The 20,090-nt window shown below is 46.0% G+C and overlaps 1 protein-coding gene across 3 annotated transcripts in view; it reads left to right on the forward strand.

Moving 5' to 3' along the window:
• Positions 1-20,090, forward strand: part of TLN2 (talin 2) — a 185,612-nt gene that overhangs the window by 54,020 nt on the left and 111,502 nt on the right. For all 3 annotated transcript variants that reach the window (XM_060282860.1, XM_060282861.1, XM_060282859.1), the window contains exons 2-5: positions 5,519-5,690; positions 8,410-8,507; positions 10,011-10,140; positions 11,999-12,151. In XM_060282860.1, the coding sequence (XP_060138843.1) occupies positions 5,555-5,690; positions 8,410-8,507; positions 10,011-10,140; positions 11,999-12,151 (517 nt within the window). In that variant the 5' untranslated portion in view covers positions 5,519-5,554. The remainder of the gene's footprint in view (positions 1-5,518; positions 5,691-8,409; positions 8,508-10,010; positions 10,141-11,998; positions 12,152-20,090) is intronic.

Below are 20,090 nucleotides of genomic sequence, written 5' to 3' on the forward strand. Positions count from 1 at the left end.
CGTCCCCAGTCTTGGGTAAAATGGAGAGAGGGTTTTGTTTTTGTTGTTTTTGCATCCTCCCCGTTGGTGCCTTCTTGTCTGGTTGGGTACCAAGATGGTATCAGGCAGACAGCTCATTTAAGGCTCTGAGAATCAAGCCAGACCATTACTTTACTAGAAATCTATTCAGCATATTCTCTCTCTTCTCTTCTCTCTTTGGCAATCACTCGTAGCCGAGTAAGATTCCATAAACACGGTTTTAACAATGGGTCCGTAAGTGACTGTGGAGGCCAATTCTGGATCCACGCGTCCTTCCACATTGGTTTACAGGCGGGAGTTGATCACGGTGTGGATTTGCCAAGCGTGCCTTCCTCTTAGCACATTTCTCCCTTGCATCCTGAGATCGAGTTTCTTCAAAGCCCATGATACCTTTGGTCAAGGCTGTTCTCCAACTGGAGCGCTCGCAGGCCCGTGTTTCCCAGTTGTCGGTGTTTATACTACATTTTTAAAGATTTGCCTTGAGACAGTCTTTAAACCTCTTTTGTTGGCCCCCAGCATTACGCTTTCCATTATTAAGTTTGGAATAGAGTAGTTGCTTTGGAAGACGATCATCAGGCATCCACACAACATGACCACCCCTCCTCTCTCCATGCAGTTTGGGATTGGGATATGTATTCAGTGCCTAAGAATATGAAGTGAAAATATATTAAAGGGTCTTGGAGCATGTACAGAGGGCATTGCTCTCACCTGCTGGCAGCAATAACATGTACAGTGGTACCTCGGTTTAAGTACACAATTGGTTCCGGAAGTCTGTACTTAACCTGAAGCGTACTTAACCTGAAGCGAACTTTCCCATTGAAAGTAATGGAAAGTGGATTAATTCGTTCCAGACAGGTCCGCAGAGTACTTAAACTGAAAGTACTCAAACTGAAGCGTACTTAAACTGAGGTATGACTGTAATGGTAAGCCAGGATTCTCTGCCTTTTATTTACTCTGAGCACATGGCATCCTGGTGCACATAGTTTAATCAATCCCATCTTGCTATTTCCCTGGCATGTGAACAGGATAACCCAAGCAGGAAGCCCCTTCAGCTAGGGAAATCCCTGCACAGCCACAGCCAGGGATTTGAGGCCAGTCACTCTATTTATAAAGTACTTAGGGGAACTAGGTACTTTTGCAAGTTGATGCAGTCCTGTTGCCAGATTCATACTCTCAATAAACCATCTCTCTCGGCCCAAGCAGCCTTCTAGGATTCTTGCAAAGATTTTTTTAAAGTAGGGAGAGGGGAATATTATCCTCTCCCACCCATTTGTGAACCAGCTTCAGCCCTGTGGCAGAATTGCATTACATGTATTACAGATGCAATCAATATTTATGCTGTCTTTCAAGTCTGAACTCATTTGACGCCTATTCATTGGCTATGGGAAACGTCTCTCCTCTGGCTTCTAAGAGGGAGTCAAGCCTGAATACTCCCTCTGTTTCTAGAGAAGCAAAGGCTGTTGCTCATCTGTTCCTTTCCTTGCAGGGCAAGGTCCCCAGATCTGATTTTTGTTCTCGCAAGTGGCGCGGCCATTCTGCCAGCTGTTGGAAATTATAAAGTGAATTGCTCTGTGGGGGGTGGGAGGGGGGACCCTGAAAACAATAAAAGCCTTCAGGGTTTTTTACATTCTTTCTGAGTAACACACTGTCCTGGCATCCCATTCAGCCATGGTTTTAAAAGTGGGATGGTATTTGGTTTCTGGCTTACATTTCCTAGGTAAGTGAGTGTTTAGAGATCAGCATTAAAAAAAGTGTTCCTAGCTGGTTCCAGACAGGCCAGGGGTGGGTAGCTTGTGGTCCAGCAGATGCTACTGACTCCAGGTCCCATCAGCCTTAGCCAGTGATCAAAGATGATGGTAGTTGTGGTCCAGCAATATCTGGAGGGCCTCAGGCCCCCCATTCCTGCTCCAGACATTGATATGCTCCTGGCGTTTGTGTTGCTAATGCATCCATGGGTGCATTACAGTGCAGGACAGTGAACATTAACCCCCATATCATGAAGCAGGGCTTTGCTGAACTATCAGCTTTTCTGAACTGCCCCTGAACTGTGCCAGCAATTATAAGAACTGTGTAAGAATTGGTGTCTGGGTTAAATATTCCACCCCTTTCTTCATGTGCCACTTTTTAAAGATTGTAAGCCTGCAGGCTGGGACTGTCTTGTTTTAATCAATTGTATGTAAGCCACTCTGGGAGGCTTTCTGACTGAAGAAATGCTCTAAATAAATAAATTTTCCAAGCTTTTAAAAGAGTTGTTTCTAGCATTTGTAGGATCTGAAACATGCACTGTTCTTCTCTATTTGTGTGTGTGAGAGAAGCTAGCCTTCTATCCCTTTCAGGGTTTTTTTCTCTTCACCCCACAAACAATCCCTGCAGGACCCCCCCCCCCAAATGAGTGCATATGAGTTGACAATGCTTCTTCCAGCAAAGGTCTGGCCCTCCACTGCCTTCCCTCCTCCAGTGGAATCATGTGAGTTGGCAGTGGGGCCGGAAGGAAGTATCAGTCCTCAAGGAAGGGGCATGGATAACTCCAAGATCTCTTGGGACTTAGCATGCATGCTTCTGACAACATTGTTGTGCCTTTAGGCAGACTCCAAAATGACACAAAAGCAAAAAACTCCATCCAGCCTCATTAGAATCCAGCGGTCAGATCTGCAGCTGTTATGAATGGGTCCAGATTTTGACAGAGCCCGGAATGTGCTACAAGGACTACAAGTGATTTTTGGAGGTGTCCCAGGTTTCTATCCCAGGCATCTCAGGTTAAAAGGCTAGCCGGGAAGTCCCATATGAGGATCGTTTGTTATCCCCGTTGTTGTGTATTGAGTCAAAGGATTTTATATCTGCATTACTATTGTCTGTATGTGCTTTAGGGTAAAGTAACTGCCTTTTGGTTCAGCTACTATTGGTTCATTTAAGCTGCTGTATTTGGATCCTCTATCTTATTGGTTCCCTCCAAAAGGCAGCACTGTGATTGCCTGATATTGTTCCCTCCAAAATGTATCCCTTTCTAGCTAGTCCCCTGTCCCTATAAATGTAGCTTTCCTGTCCTCAGAGTCAGTCTTGTCTTGTTGCCTTAAATAAAGAGCTGTTATCATGAAGATGTTGTCACTGAATGACTACTATTAAGAAACCCACGATACAACACCCGTGGAGCCAACGAAGCAGTCAAAGCTCTGGGTCACGCCCTTTTTTAATGTCATCTTCGTAGAGAGGCTACTTTGGCCCCTTATGCAGAGGCCCCTGGAAGGATACAGGAATGGTACCTAAAATATTTCATGGCTAATACAAACCAATTAATAACAGTGTTAGTGTCCAAGTCCCTCTTCATTGTTCAAAGGTCTTGTAAGATGATACTCTCACTCTACTTGTAGTTTAGAGCTCATGTTTTTATCTTTTGTATCATATGGCTGTAAAATTGGCTGTCTCATTGTGAGGTGTACCAAACTGCACTGATGGCGCTTATTTGAGTTTTTAAAAATTAGTTTTTTAATGAAAGATATTTCTTGCGTTACAAAGCAAATTAACGTGAGAAAGTACATGTCACTTTATGCATAGCTGCCAAGTCTCCCATATTCCCCGGGAAACCCCCATTTTTCCAGCTGTTCCCAGCTGAAAAAATGGAATTTTTTTGTTTCCCCCCGGTTTATTCTGAGGCGGCGGCCATTTTGGAACTGGGCGGAGCATGCTCAGAAGCGACTTTTTTTTTATTGGTTTTTTTTATAGAAACAAAACAAACAAAACACACAATATATGATCTGTCCCTCCAATTTCCCTCCCCCCACAAGTCCACTTCTGCCACCAGTAGTACCCATGGGCATTGAGAATCAGAGGGGTCCATTGTAAAGCTGGGTTTGACCTCCCCCTCCCCCCTCCCCCCTCATCCCCTCCCTGCCACTGAAAGAACAGGGATGGAGGGGTTCTGAGGATTGGTTTCCCCCCAGCTGCTCCTTTAACACAACCCTTAAACAAACATTAAAACACAAAAACACACACACAAAAAAATAAAAATAAAGATTCCCACTTATTTTTTTCTTAACATTGTCATTATGACTTCCTCGATTCTCTTCTTCCTGGTTTTCTTAACTTCTCTAATTGATTATGGTGGATTTTCTATTCTAATTCCAAATCTTATCCTTATAATATTCACTCAATCCTCCTCCTTCTTCATACTGCCCCTCCACAAGTCCCCTCCTGCCACAAGAGGAACCTGCGGGGCGCAGCACTTCAAAGGTTCCATTTTTGTGTCTGGGCTTCCCTCCGCCCCCTCCTCCCCCCTCAGAGCACCCCCTGCCACTAGGTGAGAAGCGACTTTTGATGCTGCTTTGCCCAGTTCCAAAATGGCCACCGTGCCAGAAGTCACACTGCAGCCATTTTGGAACTGGGCAGAGCTGCATCAAAAGTTGCTTCTGAGCATGCTCCGCCCAGTTCCAAAATGGTGGCAGCGCTACTTCCAGTCTGCTACTTCCGGTCTGGTCCCTTATTTCTCCCATAGGAACTTGGCAGGTATGCACTTTATGACACTTTATGTAAAGCTTAGGGTGTCTGCCCTCTGCCATTCCCCTTGCATGAATGGCAAGCAAGGCAGAAAGAGGGGGATTTGCGCCTGTGCTGTACTTTACAGAGGAGAGAGGAGGAGGAGAAGAGAATCCTCTGTTTGAAAGTGTCCTCAGTTGAAGGGCTTAAAGATCAAGGACCCTGTGAAGGGAGAGCAAGTGGTACCTTGATGTTGCCCCACCCAACAGCTGGCACCATCTGGGCAGCAGACTGAGCAGGCATCTGGTCACAGATTATGGAGAGATGCACTGCATTTCTCTACTAATGGTGGTGGAGGTGATGGTGGTGGTGATCTCCCCCCTCCCCCATCCAACTGGGTTTCCCCAGCCGCTCTGGGCGGCTTCCAACAAAATCTAAAGAAAGAAAACAAAACATGAAACATTAAAAGCTTCCTGAAAAGGGCTGCCTTCAGATGCATTTTAAGGTCATTTAGTTACTTATCTTCTTCACATTCCATTGGGTGGGTGCCACTACTGAGAAGGCCCTCTGCCTGGTTCCCTTAACATCACTTCTTGCAGCAAGGGAGCTGCCAGAAGGCCCTCGGAGCTGGACCTCAGTGTCCAGGCTGAACAATGGGGTGTGTGTGTGTGTGTGTCGCGCTTTCTAGTATAAATGTGTGCATGTTTTAACCTTTGTATCATACTGTTTTTTAAACAAGTGTGTTTTGATGCCCGTGTTCTTATTCTTTGCACACACTGTTTTAGTGTATCTGTGACCACATAATAAATGATTGAGGATTTTAGGGAACTGGTGATGGGAATGCCCTCTGTCTTCCTTTGGAGAACCTCAAAGACAGCCCCCTGTGTGCTCATGATTTCAGGAGATGATATTAGGAGACACAGAAAGCTACCATAGAAGTTTGGCTGTCCTGTGATTTCAAAAGGACAGGGTTGTTGTTGTTGTTTTAAAAAATAGCAATCTAATGTGTCTTGTTTTGTTTCTGCCCAAGGTAACATAAAGAGAAGCCTGCAAGAGATCTGGCAAGATGGTTGCTCTGTCCTTGAAGATCTGCATTCGCCAGTGCAATGTGGTCAAGACGATGCAGTTTGAGCCCTCCACAGCCGTGTACGACGCCTGCCGTGTTATTCGTGAGCGAGTGCCAGAGGCTCAAACTGGACAAGGTTGGTTTTGGCAAACCCCACATTTGAGTTACAGATAAGACTCGCCAGTCAGCTGAATGGCCTCACTTTGTGGGCCGGCACAGCTTGATTTCAAACTGTGGGCAAGGAAGGGTCACATGACATCATTGTGCCCCCCCCCATGTTTCAAACTTGGCCCATGGCAAGTGGGAGAGATAATCGGCCTTCTCGGTGGTGGCGCCTGCCCTGTGGAACGCCCTCCCAACAGATGTCAAAAAGGAAAACAACTACCAGACTTTTAGAAGACATCTGAAGGCAGCCCTGTTCAGGGAGGCTTTTAATGTTTAATAGATTACTGTGTTTTATTTTTCTGTTGGAAGCCGCCCAGAGTGGCTGGGGAGACCCGGCCAGATGGGTGGGGTATAAATAATTTATTATTATTATTATTATTATTATTATTATTATTATTATTATTATTATTATGAACTGGGCTGCCCCACCAGGTCCAGTTCTCCACCCCATCTCTAGATGTTGGACTGCAGCTCCCACCATCCCTAACTGGTGGTCTTTCTGACTGGGGCTGATGGGAGTCCCTCCACATTGGGACGACGACGACGACGACATGGTTCCCCACCCCAGATAAGGCAGTGGGTGTCTTGATGAGCAATCAAGGTTCACATAATGAGCATGAAAAGGTTGTGGTGTCTCAGAGGGCTGCCTTAGCAGCTGTTCGCAGACTTTGGAACTCCCTCCCTAGAGAGGCCAGACTCTTTGCTACTTGCATTTTAATAGATTTGTTTTTATATTGTTTTAATTCTGTTACAGTTCAGATACTTCTTAACTGTTATCTGCTGTATGTTTTTATCTTTCTGTGTTTTAATCTTTGCGAGCTGCCTTGAGTCCTGACTCTGGGAGAAACATGGAATGTAAATAAATAATAGTGGCAGGTATTTTATTGGACATGGAGCGATGCCCCTGAAGTGAGGGCAAATGCATCGTCTTCACTCTGTATGTGTGTGGAGCAGGTGGGAAGTGAGAAAATGTGTCACTGAGGCAGGCAAGCCTTGCTACACTCACAACTTCTCTTTTTACATTGCCACCCACTCCGGCCCCCACCCACCCACCCAGTGGGTTAATATTTCTGCCCTGTTTTTGCAGCACCCACCCCCATTGCAAAATTACCCAAAGGGCTGCTACTTTCTCTAAGAGGGAAAAAGGGATTGTGAAAAGGCCCTCTTTTGCTCATTTCCACTCAGAACAAACATGTTTATGTATTTATCATCTTCAACAAATAATGTCAGTTTCCAGGGCAGTGGGAAACCTTGATTTATTTTAGGGCAACCAATCGCTCACAAATTGCAGCATTGCTGTCTGGGGCGGCCACAGGCAAGTTCATATTAACTTGGGATTCAAGATTAGCAATGCCATAATGCGGGCAAGATGGGGCCTTGATTGGCAATGCAGTTTTGGAGCTAATTGTTGCTTCCCCGGGGGCTTTGAATCCAAGCTGGGAATTTCTGCCCCTCACTGTCAACCGTTTCCATTGCAAGGAGGCTCCGCAAGGGCATCCGCCGAACAGCCAGATTAATAGACACTGATGGAGTGGAAGCATTAGCTCTAAACTACTTTGTATTATTTGGTTCATTACGTTTGAATGCAGCCTTCATTAATTAGCAGCGAGGGATTAAAGCGCCGTCGTTGGAGCGTTGCCTTTTGGCGTTGCCGTTTCGGCCTTCATCTCCCGCGGTTCCAGCAGGGACATGCCCGTGACCTATGGGCACCTCGCCCTCGGCGTGCTCCTCCGCAGATGTCCCTTTGGTCACAGCATTTGCTGCGGCATTCTCAGTTTCTGCCAGCAGGAAACCATGGTGCGACTAAGCACATTTGGAACGCTGTAGTGTATACAGTTCTGGCCGCCTCACCTCAAAAAGGAGTTGGAAAAAGGTTCATTATGCATGGCATGGAGAAAGTGCATAGAGAATTTTTTTTCCTTCCCTCTGTCATAGCACTAGAACTCATGGACATCCGAAGAAGCTGCGTTTTGTAAGCTTCAGGATAGATAAAAGAAAGTCCTTATTCATGCAGCACATAAACTATGGAATTTGCCGCCCCCCCCCCCAGGAGGTAACGATGGCCACCAACTTGGATGGCTTTAAAAGAGGTTTAGACACATTCATGGAGGAGGAGAGGGCTATCAGTGGCTACTAGCCAGGATGGCTATGCTCTGATTCCACAGTCGGAGGCAGCAATGCAGCTGAATACCAGTTGCTGGAAACCAGAGGAGGGGAGAATGTTCTTGTGTCCAGATTCTGTTTCTGGCTTTCCCATTGGGGCGTCAGGTTTGCCACTGCGAGAACAGGATGCTGGACTAGATGAGCCACTGGCCTGATCCAAGAGCCTCTTCCCAGAACTCTAGTCACAGGGATGTTAAAGTTCCTGGTTCGGGGTCTTATGATTAAATACTTCAACCTTTGAGAATTCTTTATCTTTTCTCTTAACAAATGAACACTGTAATGGCCCCCTTTTGTAGATACAGTGTTCACTTTCCCTTCCTCTCCAAAGCGAACAATCCGCTTTCCAACGTGCTTTGAGCTGTGTTGAGGTAGGTGAGCCAATTGTGGGAAAGAGAAAGTAAGAGGGGGAGGGGGAGGGGAGAAGCTGGAGGGGCACTTCATGGCTCTCTAATCAAGTGGGAAAACCTTCATTTGGAATACACTCTATTTGCTCTGCAGCCTGTCCTTTTCTGCCTTTCATTTCCCAGCCTCCGACTATGGGTTATTCCTGTCTGATGAAGATCCACGGAAAGGCATTTGGCTGGAAGCCGGGAGGACCCTCGATTACTACATGCTGCGGAATGGGGTACGGCTGAGATATGTGGGCTTCTGTGATAGGGGGGTGGTCTGTTGGTGACAGGGCAGCAGGGCTAGCTAGGTAGAGACTCCACACCCAGGAGGAGGAGTATGGCGTTGGATGCTAGTCACAGCCCTCTTATAACATTTGTGAGTCGTGGTAGAATCGGAACCTCCATGCGCAGGGACAGTTGACCTCTGAACACAATGTGTTGCGAATATACTGCAGGATTGGGTTATTGCCTGCATGCCTTGCTTGGCTTTCCAGAAGCATCTAGGTAGCCTCTGTAAGGAGGGTAAAAGAGGCTGGGCTAAGTGGGTCTTAGCATGTCCACTCTTACATTATAAATTATCCACAAAACTTCATTAGGGCCCATATTTTTGGAAGATTTCACCAACATTATCAGACTGCGAATGAGTTTTAGGATGGAAAAGGTTTCAGAAAATACAGTGCTAATCATTTAAAAGAGTAGATCCATTGAAGTTGATGGACATGACCAAACTAAGTTCATTCATTTCAATGGCTCCACTCTGAGTAGGGCTAGAATGGTACCCCCTTAGGGATTCCCCCACTCTAGATTCACCCTTCAGAGCCTGGTGCAATATATACAGATTTAAAAACTCTGAGGCCAGGATTTTGTTTGAATTCTGGGACAGGATGCAGTTCACAGCTCTTCCATACAAACATCCACACCTGGTTCCTCCAGGCTTTCGTCATCCCAGTGGTGTAATTTAAGGCGGGAGGGAGGGGGGGTAATTTCATTGCTGCCACTGTTAAAACAGTTGCAAGTTAGAAACCTTTGCCGATATAGTGCAGAGCACCCAGAAATCTGCTGCTTGATCCAGATCTACCTTCTCCCCACTCTAGGTTAGAATGTTGGGGGTAATCTGGAATGGCCCGGAACAATCACCCCCCTCCCCAAATGTTGGTTGTGCAACAAAGCAGAGGCACCCCTGTTACGTGCCTGGTAACCTCCTCAGGAAGGCATTTCCTTAAGGGATCCCTGGAAAGCCCTTGTGGCATTGGGAAAGTTCCTGGGAGTCAACCCCCTAGATCAGGCATCCCCAAACTGCGGCCCTCCAGATGTTGTGGCCTACAACTCCCATGATCCCTAGCTAACAGGACCAGTGGTCGGGGAAGATGGGAGTTGTAGTCCAAAACATCTGGAGGGCCAAAGTTTGGGGATGCCTGCCCTAGAGCCTCAGGTTTATTTATTGACTTCATTTATTAAGATTTCTTACTCACCCTTCACCATAAAGTCCCAGGCTGGGTTACAAGGAAATAATTATAATACTGTGTTAAAATCAGTTTAAAACAGTTTGTCACTAGTGTGGGATCTGAAAGATATCCCTCAGCTGTCAAAGATCCCACACTAGTCTTCTGTAGCCCTGGGAAGGGCTATGGAAGAAGGGTCAAACCCAGACCCTCTCGGAATTTCACAAGCTTCCTAGGAGGGTCAGCTGGGCCTGCCTCTGACTATTCTTAAAAGTGTCCCTGTTACTCACTTCCTAGGATATTTTGGAATACAAGAAGAAGCAAAGGCCGCAGAAGATCCGGATGCTGGACGGGTCGGTGAAGACGGTGATGGTGGACGATTCTAAAACGGTTGGAGAATTGCTGGTGACCATTTGCAGCCGGATAGGTGAGGCCAAGGATGCCATTAACTCCATTTCCTAGGATAGATTTTTCCTGTGAGGAGAAATAGATAGCCATTGGGGTCTCCAGGCCTAAACCTCACCTTTTACTGCCTGCCCTGGTAGGAATAACAACTCCAGAAGAAAAGAAAGGGTGCTAAGTGAATGTAAATGGAACTTGCTGGTGAATGGGGGTGGGGGGGTGGGGACAACCGTTGGGGTCTTGAACCTTGATGCATGATCTCCATTCTAAGAAAAAAGGTTGTCCTGGAAACTTGAGCTTCTGATCCAGGTTATGCAGCAGGAGGTTGAGAATGGCATTTCTCTCCCGTGGACCACATTCTGGGGGTCTGAGGCAAAAATGGAGGGGGATCCATGAGTCAGACTCTTTGTACAATAAGCCCACAACCTATGCAGGATTTATGTTCCAGGGGTAACACCTAAAGCCAAGATCACATATAATCAAAGCCCAAGTCATTTCTCCCACAACCCTGGCCCCTTTCCACCTCAATTTTATTTTTGCCACATGCCCAAGTTAAAAGCACACAAGTCACACAAAACTTTCTATATCCACATGCACCTCCACAGTCCGTCCATACAAGGAAGAGGCATTGCCATGGTCCAGGGTTGCATTCCAGCCAGGCAAAGGGCCTTGAAGATATGCAGAGCAGGTTGGAGGAGGGGCATGGCCTGCAGGCAGTTCTGGGGCCCAGATTGGCAAGCCTGGGGGGCCACGTCTGGCCCTTGGAACTTACGTTCCCCACTTGTGCCACAAATGGCTTCATTTTCCCGTTCTTAACAACTGCCCACTAACTACCCCAAGATGTGTTACCAGGTGGAACATTTGCAGCCAGCATGTTGGCCAACCTGTGACTCCCTAGGTCACTCTGGATGTTACTGGGGTGTGCTCTTAGTTGTTTCTTTAGAGCACCTGTACCCAACTCTCCAGCCCCAAAGCCTCTTGCAGAAGCTTATGCACGGTCAATTAAAACAACGTTGCTCCTGCCTGTAAGATTACAGTCCAAAAGACACAGCACAAAAGGGGAAAGGGATGGGCAGGGGAGAGGGAGGCAGGAGCCAACTCAGGAGCCAATTCTTAAAGTTAAATATTAGTTATTATAATGAGCAGCTGGAATGGGAACTGCTCAGGGGTGGGATGCACCTGATGGAGCTGGTCTTTCAGCAGAGCTGATGGCAAGGGCCTTGCTTCCCACATCTCCCACTGTCACAGCCTGAAAGAATGCCTGCAGGCTGAGAGAGAGTTTTTGTGCCACAGGGGCTGCCTTTCCCAGCTCTGTGACTGGTAAGATCCCTTCCCTAGTGATGCCATGGACTGAACTATGGCTTAGCATGATAATGAGCTAAGCCACACCCCAAGCACTGTGGTTAGTAAAAACTAAGTGAGCTTCATAAACCATGGCTTGCTTGTAAAACAGAAGTGAAAGCTACCAAACTCCTCCTCGTGGCTGTACTGGAGAAAGGAGGAGAAGGGATGGGCATGCAGGCCTTGTGAGGCACCTGGGCCCAGTCTCACGTTCTAAATTGGCCTGTGAGGCCTTTTCTTTTTTAAACAGACTTTAGGATGGTGTTTCTCAAACTTGCGTTCCCATCTGTTGTTGGACTACAACTCCCATTACCCCTGACCGCTGGTCTTGCTAGCTAGGGATGATGGGAGTTGTAGGACCCAAGTTTGAGAAACGCTGCTAGCATTACATCCAAACTAGGCCATGGAGTTCCCCATGGCAGAGCAGCAGTGTTCTAGAAGAACGGTGTTTGGTGTTTTCTTGCTTGGTTTAGATGAGGATGTGGTTTGGGACCAAATAGCTGCGTTGAATAAGCAGACTTAGCTTGCTCTTGCAATTCCAGGAATAACCAACTACGAAGAATACTCCTTAATTCAAGAGAGCACCGAAGAAAAGAAAGAGGAGGGCACAGGGACCCTGAAGAAAGATCGGACGCTGCTGCGAGATGAAAAAAAAATGGAGAAATTAAAGGCCAAGCTGCACACGGATGATGACCGTGAGTTGTGTTCCCCAGTGAAGCTCTGTGGCCTTTCATATTTTGCTGGACTCCAACTCCCATCAGCCCTAGGCAGTGTGCCCAGCAGCCAGGAATGGTGGCAACTGTGGTCCTGCATAGGATACTCAACATGTTCCCAACCTATGACTTGTCGGAATAAATAGAATCTGAAGGTGGTGAAAGTCCCTGAAAACAGAAGTGAATTAATAGTAGCTCTGACTTAGAGAAAGTCAGACTTGTGTGTGTTTAATAATTCTTATTAAAGGTTTTCCTAGTTTACAAAAATATGCACATTGTCTCGTTTTCAGGTTGTGTTTTCTACAGATCAGTTACATTTGTTGTGAGACATTAGTGTTTTTTGCAGTACAGTATAAGGCTGGGAAGAGAAGGGGCTGTGGGTGGGGTGGAGAAGCTTATATTCTTCTACTTAGTGGGGGGGGGATTGTGCCAGCGTCAACTGGATATGTTCTGTTTCTATTTGCTTATTACATTTCCTTGGTAATGAGAGGGATTGGGGGGGGCAGGGTGTGGTTGGTTGTCTGTGGTTGCCTGCAGGGTGGTTCGGTTGCAATTGGGAGGGGAGGAGGGCTTGTTGGGTCAAGTATGCCAAATTGATTCTTCTGCTGTTGGTGGTTACTTGCTGTCTTGTTGGGCTGTGATATGTGATAAAGGGGAGCCATACTGGGGTGAAGGTGTCCTCTTCTACTTATCCCCGTATCAATTTCTGTGTGTTGGTTAGCTTTTCTAGTAAGGCTGTTAAACCAAGGTACCACTGTATATAAAAAGCTGTTGATACCGGGCAGCCAACTAAGCATGTAGTTAGTCCAGGGTTTGAATGGCAGTGTGATGCTGTAACATCCAAACAGAGCCTCTCTTTGGTCACTGCAGTCCTGCAGGCTTCCTCAGCTAACTCTCATCAGCCCAGGAGGGCACCAGGTTGGGGAAGTGCCTGCCTGTTTAGCTTGTTTCTTGATACCATTTGTAGCTACTTAGAAGAATGTTTGATTAGATTTGTTGTCAGATCACGGAGTGGAAGCATTGGGGAAATAATGGACCAAGGTCCTTGAAAAGTCCCAATTTCCTACAAAGGAGAAATTTGCTCCTCTTGGCCCTCAACAGTTCATCCAGGAGATGAATGTGTCTACAAGAAAAGCTGGGTTTTGAGGAACCATTGTTAAAGAAGGGTGCTTTGTTCATCTGCAATACCAAGGCATAGTTAAAACAAATCAAGGTTCATTAAACCTAACAAGAAACCGTGGCTCCATATCATTTTTTGTATTCAGATAAGCAAGCAAGCTATGGTTTATTAAACCAGTTTGCTAAACCACAGGTGAACCCTGTGTGTGAACCAGGCCTGTGTCTCCCTAAGTGCATAAATGTTGAAGAATGTCCAGTGTTGAAGAACATGGATGTTTGACTGTGTTGGGAGACTGGAAAATACTTTAACTTTATTTATAAATATTGGTCCTGCTGTACAGTAAGCCCTGCTTCTGACTGTTGCTTCCATTAAGCCTTTTGCACAACCCCCCTAATCGCCATCCTAAGCCCCCAAAGTCCATCCAGCAGAAACAACAGCCCATTGCTTCCATCATTTTACCCCTGCCTTCATCGCTTTCTCTGATATTTTACCCTGCGTGCTCCTTGGGTTTGGGACTTATCCTTTGTCCTGCCCTGCCCAGGGAGCAGGTTCTGTGGTTGTGATGCCTCTTAACATAGCAGCTGATGCGGCAGAGCCCCATTTGAGCTAGGTGAGGTCAGGACCCTGGACAGAGCCCTGCCTAGAAGGGAACTGTTGCTTCAGCAAGTTGCAGAAGCCTTGCTGAGGCTGTTATGGAAGATGGCTGGCCTGGGCTTTGTGTGACCCCCATTACCCTCCAAAGAGCTAGCTGTTCTGCAGCTGTAGGTGGGTGATAAGGACTGTCCGTAGGACTGGTTCTTTCCAGATTCAGATTCTAGCAAAGCTATGACTTCTGGCCCAGAAGGACCTGTTGCAGGAGTTGGTGACACCTTGCCCAGGTTTATCCTCCGAGCTTTGCAGTGGGTGGGTGGGTGGGTGGGCAACATGGTTGAGGGTAATATCCTCTTCCATTTTTTACAACGCACTAGGCACACCATGCACTGGCAGAGGAAAAGGAGTGCGGGGGGTGCCCCGCCCCCGGCAGCGCAATCCTGGCAGGGTGCCATCACGACTGCCCCCCTGCCCGCCCCCACAGGCAGCGCCCCCCGCCCCCAGGACATGCTCCAGCCCCACCCACCCGTTGCTCCGCCACTGACACCCTGATGACACCATATAAATATAATTGCACAGCCAAGATCACATCATCCTTTCGTCTTTCACATGTGCTCTTAACTCTGAGCATAAAAATACAGAGAAGTTTCCCCACCTACAGTATTTGGTGTGTGCCTATAAGTGTGCACTAAACTAGGTTAGTGAATGAGAGTCCAGAATCAGCTGTTTGATTTGATAAAACGTACGGCATGCAAGGATAGGATCCTTTATATATTGGAGGCACCCCCAAACTTCGGCCCTCCAGATGTTTTGGACTACAATTCCCATCTTCCCTGACCACTGGTCCTCTTAGCTACGGATCATGGGAGTTGTAAGCCAAAACATCTGGTGGGCCGCAGTTTGGGGATGCCTGATATATTGCAATGGAACAATAGAAGTTCCTAGGCAACAACTACACTTATTCTTTTTTCTTTCTTTTTTTAGGAATTTTTTCTTACTTTTATAATATTATAAACACAGAAAACAACAACATAACAAATCAAAGAACAAATACAAACAGTAACAAAATATAAAATCATTTTCACTTTTCCTTAACTTCTCTAACCATTGTCTTTGGGACTTCCCCAAGTCCCCCCTATCTGATTTCCATTTCCAATCATCACTAGCAGTTTCATAATCATCACCTTAAACATTTTTCACCTTAATATATTTCAATTCTTTACATCAAAAACTTCACATATTCTTTATCCTCCTCCTTTCCTCTCTCCTTGCCTCCCCCGCTTCCTTTCCCCCCTTCTTGCTAGAATTGGCTTTTGACCAGCCTGGAGTCTCTTGCTGCCCACTTCTCTTACTAGAGTAAGGAGTGCTATTTAGGTGTGGGTTCTCTCTCTCTCTCTCTCTCTCTCTCTCTCTCTCTCTCTCTCTCTCTCTCTCTCTCTGTGTGTGTGTGTGTGTGACCTTATTCACCTTAGATGCTGGAGGTCAATGCAGTGAACTGCTTTCATACGCAGGAATCTGCAGTCCAAAATATCAATAGTGTTTGCAAAGGAAGCTAAAACAATCCTCGCTTTGTTTTGTAACTCTGACAGCGATCCAAGGTGAAAGCTCACCATGCACAACTTGGCAGGGGCAAGGACTTTTTGATTTAATTGATTTTATTTTAATTTCATAGGTGTATCCTGGCTTCACCTCCCATGCAGGTTTTAAAGTTGCTTTTCAGTTAAAAATCAAAACTGAGGAAAGGAGAAACAAAGCAAATTTATAAGAGGTCAAATGAGACCAAAACAAGGCTTCTGCAGTGATCCTGTTCATTTTTAACTTTAATTCAGCATGAGCTGCATATATGATGTATAGCACAGCCCCACATTCTGCTAGATCTCCTTACCCCCATAGATGCCCACTCAACTGCTTCAGTCTGCAGAACTGGCCCTGGTACAAGTCCCACATAATACTCATTGCACATTTGTAAGAAATTGATCTTCTAGTGTTGCAGCACCTACACTTTGGAACTCCCTGCCTATGGACACCAGGCAAGCACTTTCACTGTACACATTTTTTGCACTTGTTAAAAACATTTTTGTTCAGGCAAGCCTATACAGATAAGCAGAAGTTTGTCATGTGTTTTTATCTGGTTTTTAGCGTACCGTTGGATTTTTTAAATTAAAAAAAATATTAATGTTTCGAACAGCTGTTTTTAACTCTCTTTTTACTGATAATTTCATTGTTTCATTCATTTTGTAAACCGCTTCGAGGCTGGGTTGTTGTTTTTTACAGTCAAGCAGTATATAAGTTTTATGAACCAACTAAATAAATAAGCATTATCTAAAGGTTAGAACTAGCTGCATCGTTCGTGGCAACAATTCAGCTGCTTTCAAGGAAGTTTGGAAGCTGCCTTATGTCCATTCAGACTGGCCGGCCGGCCCAGTATTGGTTGCTTTGACTGGCAGCAGCTGCTCTCCAGGATCAGGGACTCAGAAGGGTCCTTCCCATCATTGACAGGCGACTGCCGTGCTCAATCAGTCAGGGCCGAGTGTTTTCCCCACATAACTGGATACCTTCCAGCCAGGGAGAACGAGGCGTCATGCAGTTCTGTGGGAATGTGGAGAAAGTGTTGTGAGGCTTTGAGTGCTCAGGCCTCAGGCCAAAGGAGCTTGATGATTGCAGAGTGAGACTGCGGCGTTTAATCACCTCTTGGTTTAATTTTTTAAAAGGGCTTCTGAAGGCCAAATCCATTTCCCTATACTGTACTGTAATTCTTAGCACGTGCAGAATACCTAGGCGCAATGACAATAAACTTTGCAGTCTTGATAGTTCCTGGACAGGATACTGGCCCAATTCCATTTTCTAGACAAATGCCGTAATCATGAGGATTGCATAGATCAATATGTAGTTATGAGTCTCGGGTGTGGCAACATTCCTCACAACAGGAAAAAAAAACACCCCTACAGTTGGATGGTAGAAATTATGGGTTGTTTTCCAACCAAGTTCTACTCAGGGGAGACCCATTGAAATCAATGTACTTAAGCTAGTCATGCCCATACATTTCAATGGATCTGCTCTAAGTAGAACTAACATTGGCTACAAATCCAGTTACAAAACCAGTTTTAATCTGGTTTTTGTTTATTGTTCAAAACGCTAAAGTTTAAAACAGTTGTTTTTAACAATGGTGTTATTGGTTTATTCCTTTTGTAAGCTGCTTTAAGGTTTTTCACAATCAAGCAGTGTATAAACCAGGGGTCATCAAACTTTTTTCAGCAGGGGGCCGGTCCACTGTCCTTCAGACCTTGTGGGGGGCCGGACTGTTTTTTTTGGGGGGGTGGGAATGAACTAATTCCTATGCCCCACAAATAACCCAGAGATGCATTTTAAATAAAAGGACACATTATACTCATGTAAAAACATGCTGATTCCCGGACTGTCCACGGGCCGGTTTGAGAAGGCAATTGGGCCGCATCTGGCCCCCGGGCCTTAGTTTAAACTGCACCATATGAAATAAATAAATAAATAAATAAATAAACACCCACCTGCCAAAATATGAACTCTGAATGCTCTTTAAAATGCTCCTGTAAAGTATCTGTAGGCTAATAACATGCTCTCTGGTGGTGATAAAACTTGTTACCAAGGTGCTCAACCTTGCTGGCATTCTGAGTAACTCCCTTTAAATGCCTTGACATTTTTGATTCAGTTGATTCAGTTTTGTCTGTGAAAGGCTGACAAAGCAGAAGGTCACAAAAGTATTTGCTGACCTCAGTTTCATATTGGTTAATGGGGCGCTCTAAAGACGTAGGCATACCAGGAGAACCCTGGGGATGCAAATTATCTTTCTTAATCATCTAACTCCTAACTTAATCAAAGGATCCAGAACTCTGGATCCAGCCCTCTTGGAGCCCAGGGGCAACAAAACACCCCCTGTAGAGCATTGGCTCTGACTGTCAATCTGTTAGTAACTATTAGAATTGATTAAGGATAGGAACCTCCCACTGGAGGTATACACAAGAAATTGACCACGCCCTGCTCCTCGCACACCTGTGGCAACTCTTAGGAGCCCATCAAAGCCCTGCTCTCCTTTGCTATGCGGGGGGGGGGGGGGCGACTCTTTAGCTATGATTGACCTATAATGCAGTTCCCTAGCTAGATTTGGGGCACACTTCCCCCAGTTCTATTTTGCAGGTCCAGGAGGAGGATTACATTGTAGGACACTTGGGCTGCCTCAACCCCCTGCCCACCCTTCCTTACAGGCTCCCTGGCATTCCTTTCTCTTCTCCATTTTTCTCATCGCAAGCTCAGTTCAGTTAGAGACCCTTGCGAGCAAGTACACCATTGCCTGCATTCCCTCCTACGCTCCGTTCAAAGAAGCTTCGCAACCTCACAGGCTTTCAGGGACCTGCAGAGTCCACATAGCCCACCTCTCCCTTCGCAACCAGGCCTGGGAACTCTTGTCAGCCTGGTGCCAAGAAGGGTCTCTGGATTGGGCCCTTGAATTTTTCTATCAGGCCTGGGAGAGGAAATATTGTTGCTTCCCCTTCCCCTTTAGCTTTCTCATTTCTAAGTTTAGTCATGCTGATCCTTGCGGGGGGGGGGGCACTTATATAATTATTCCCCCTCCGTCTACCAATTAGGCTCTGCTTGTTTGTCTGCTGCCTCCTTTGCATGCTGTCTTTTCTCTGTATTTCGTAGGTGACGCTTTCCAGGGGCGGTTTTATGGTAGCGTGACCGGCTCAGCTGCACTGAGCACCGTGCTGCAGCGGCTGCCACAGCAATGCTGTAGAATGGAGCTCAAGAGCCATGGGGGTGCTGAATTTTAGCATCTCTCAGGGCACCACCGAAATGTGAGAGCTCAAAGTCTGCCCCTGCTCTTTCCACCTCAGACTGCCCCAGCTGTAATTCTGCTGCTGGTTCATTTTGAAAACTGTCTTATTTTAATGAATTCTTTTTCATTATGCAACAATCTGCATAATAAACAATCTTTCTACATCATAATAAAAATGCACGTTCTTTCATATTACTCTCTGGTCTGGCATCTGAGGACCAATTCCTCCATGCAGGGTGTTCAGCCTGATACACCCCCCTTCCCTGCTCCAGCATCTGTTGTTGGACTCCAACACCCATTAGCCCCATCCAGGGATGATGAGAGATGAAGTTCAACCCACCTGGAGGGCTACACCTGTATAAAGCGCCCAGTGTAATATCCTCATAGAACAGTGCGACTTCAAGCTAAAGATTTCATTACACGTGTGTTCCAATACACAGGCATACATGTGTGCTTATATGTAATGTGCCATCACACATGGCCACAAGCTGCCGCGAACGTGCTATAAAAAGAATTTGCTCAGGTATTTGATTAAAACAGATTCAGTTTTGATTGGGGCTGGGAGTTAGTTTTTGTATTGCCTTTGACCTACCTCACAAGGTTGTTGTGAGGATTATATACGATGCTTTCCCATAGAAAATAATGCAAAATTAATCCGTTCCAGGCTTTTAAAAACAATCCCTAAAACAGCAATTTAATATGAATTTTACTGTCTAACGAGACCACTGATCCATAAAATGAAAGCAATAAACAATGTACTGCAGTCACACAATCAGTCAATCAATCAGTAGCTGAACTGGGCTCTACACAGTCACAAAAACTAAACAAAAAAGCCACAAAAATGCAAAATAAATAGCAAAAACAGACAGACCTCAGCGTGACACTCCAAATGGAAGCGTAACACTCAAAGCGGAGCACGTTCGGCTTCTGAAAAAGGTTCACAAACCGGAACACTTACTTCTAGTTTTGCAGTGTTTGGGTTCCAAGTTGTTTGAGTACCAAGGCGTTTGAGAGCCCAAGGTACCACTGTACTGTATATTTAGCGACAGTGACTGCACCCCAGAAGTGGCTTCAACTGGCCCATCTCAAACCTTCAGTGAGTTAATGACTTCTCCTGCATGTGAAGACAGGCTGCGGCAGATTGAGCGGACAAGACCAATAGTGGGTCCAATAGATAAGCAGGCAGTTTCTGCATGTGCTGTAGATGGAAGTAAGGGGCGGCTGAGGCTCATCGACCTGGGAAGGGAGCCCATCTAGGAGAAGGAAAGCTATGATCCTCAACCTCCGCTGCCTTGCAGGTTATCTTCAGGAGGAGAAACGGCCAAGGAGTAAACCCTACACAAATCTGAGTGGAGTTCCTAAGACGGTTGGATGGCGCCTTGTACGCTTCCTTCCAGCAC

This window comes from Zootoca vivipara, chromosome 14 (genome assembly GCF_963506605.1).
Source record: "Zootoca vivipara chromosome 14, rZooViv1.1, whole genome shotgun sequence".
Classification (NCBI taxonomy): Eukaryota; Metazoa; Chordata; class Lepidosauria; order Squamata; family Lacertidae; genus Zootoca; species Zootoca vivipara.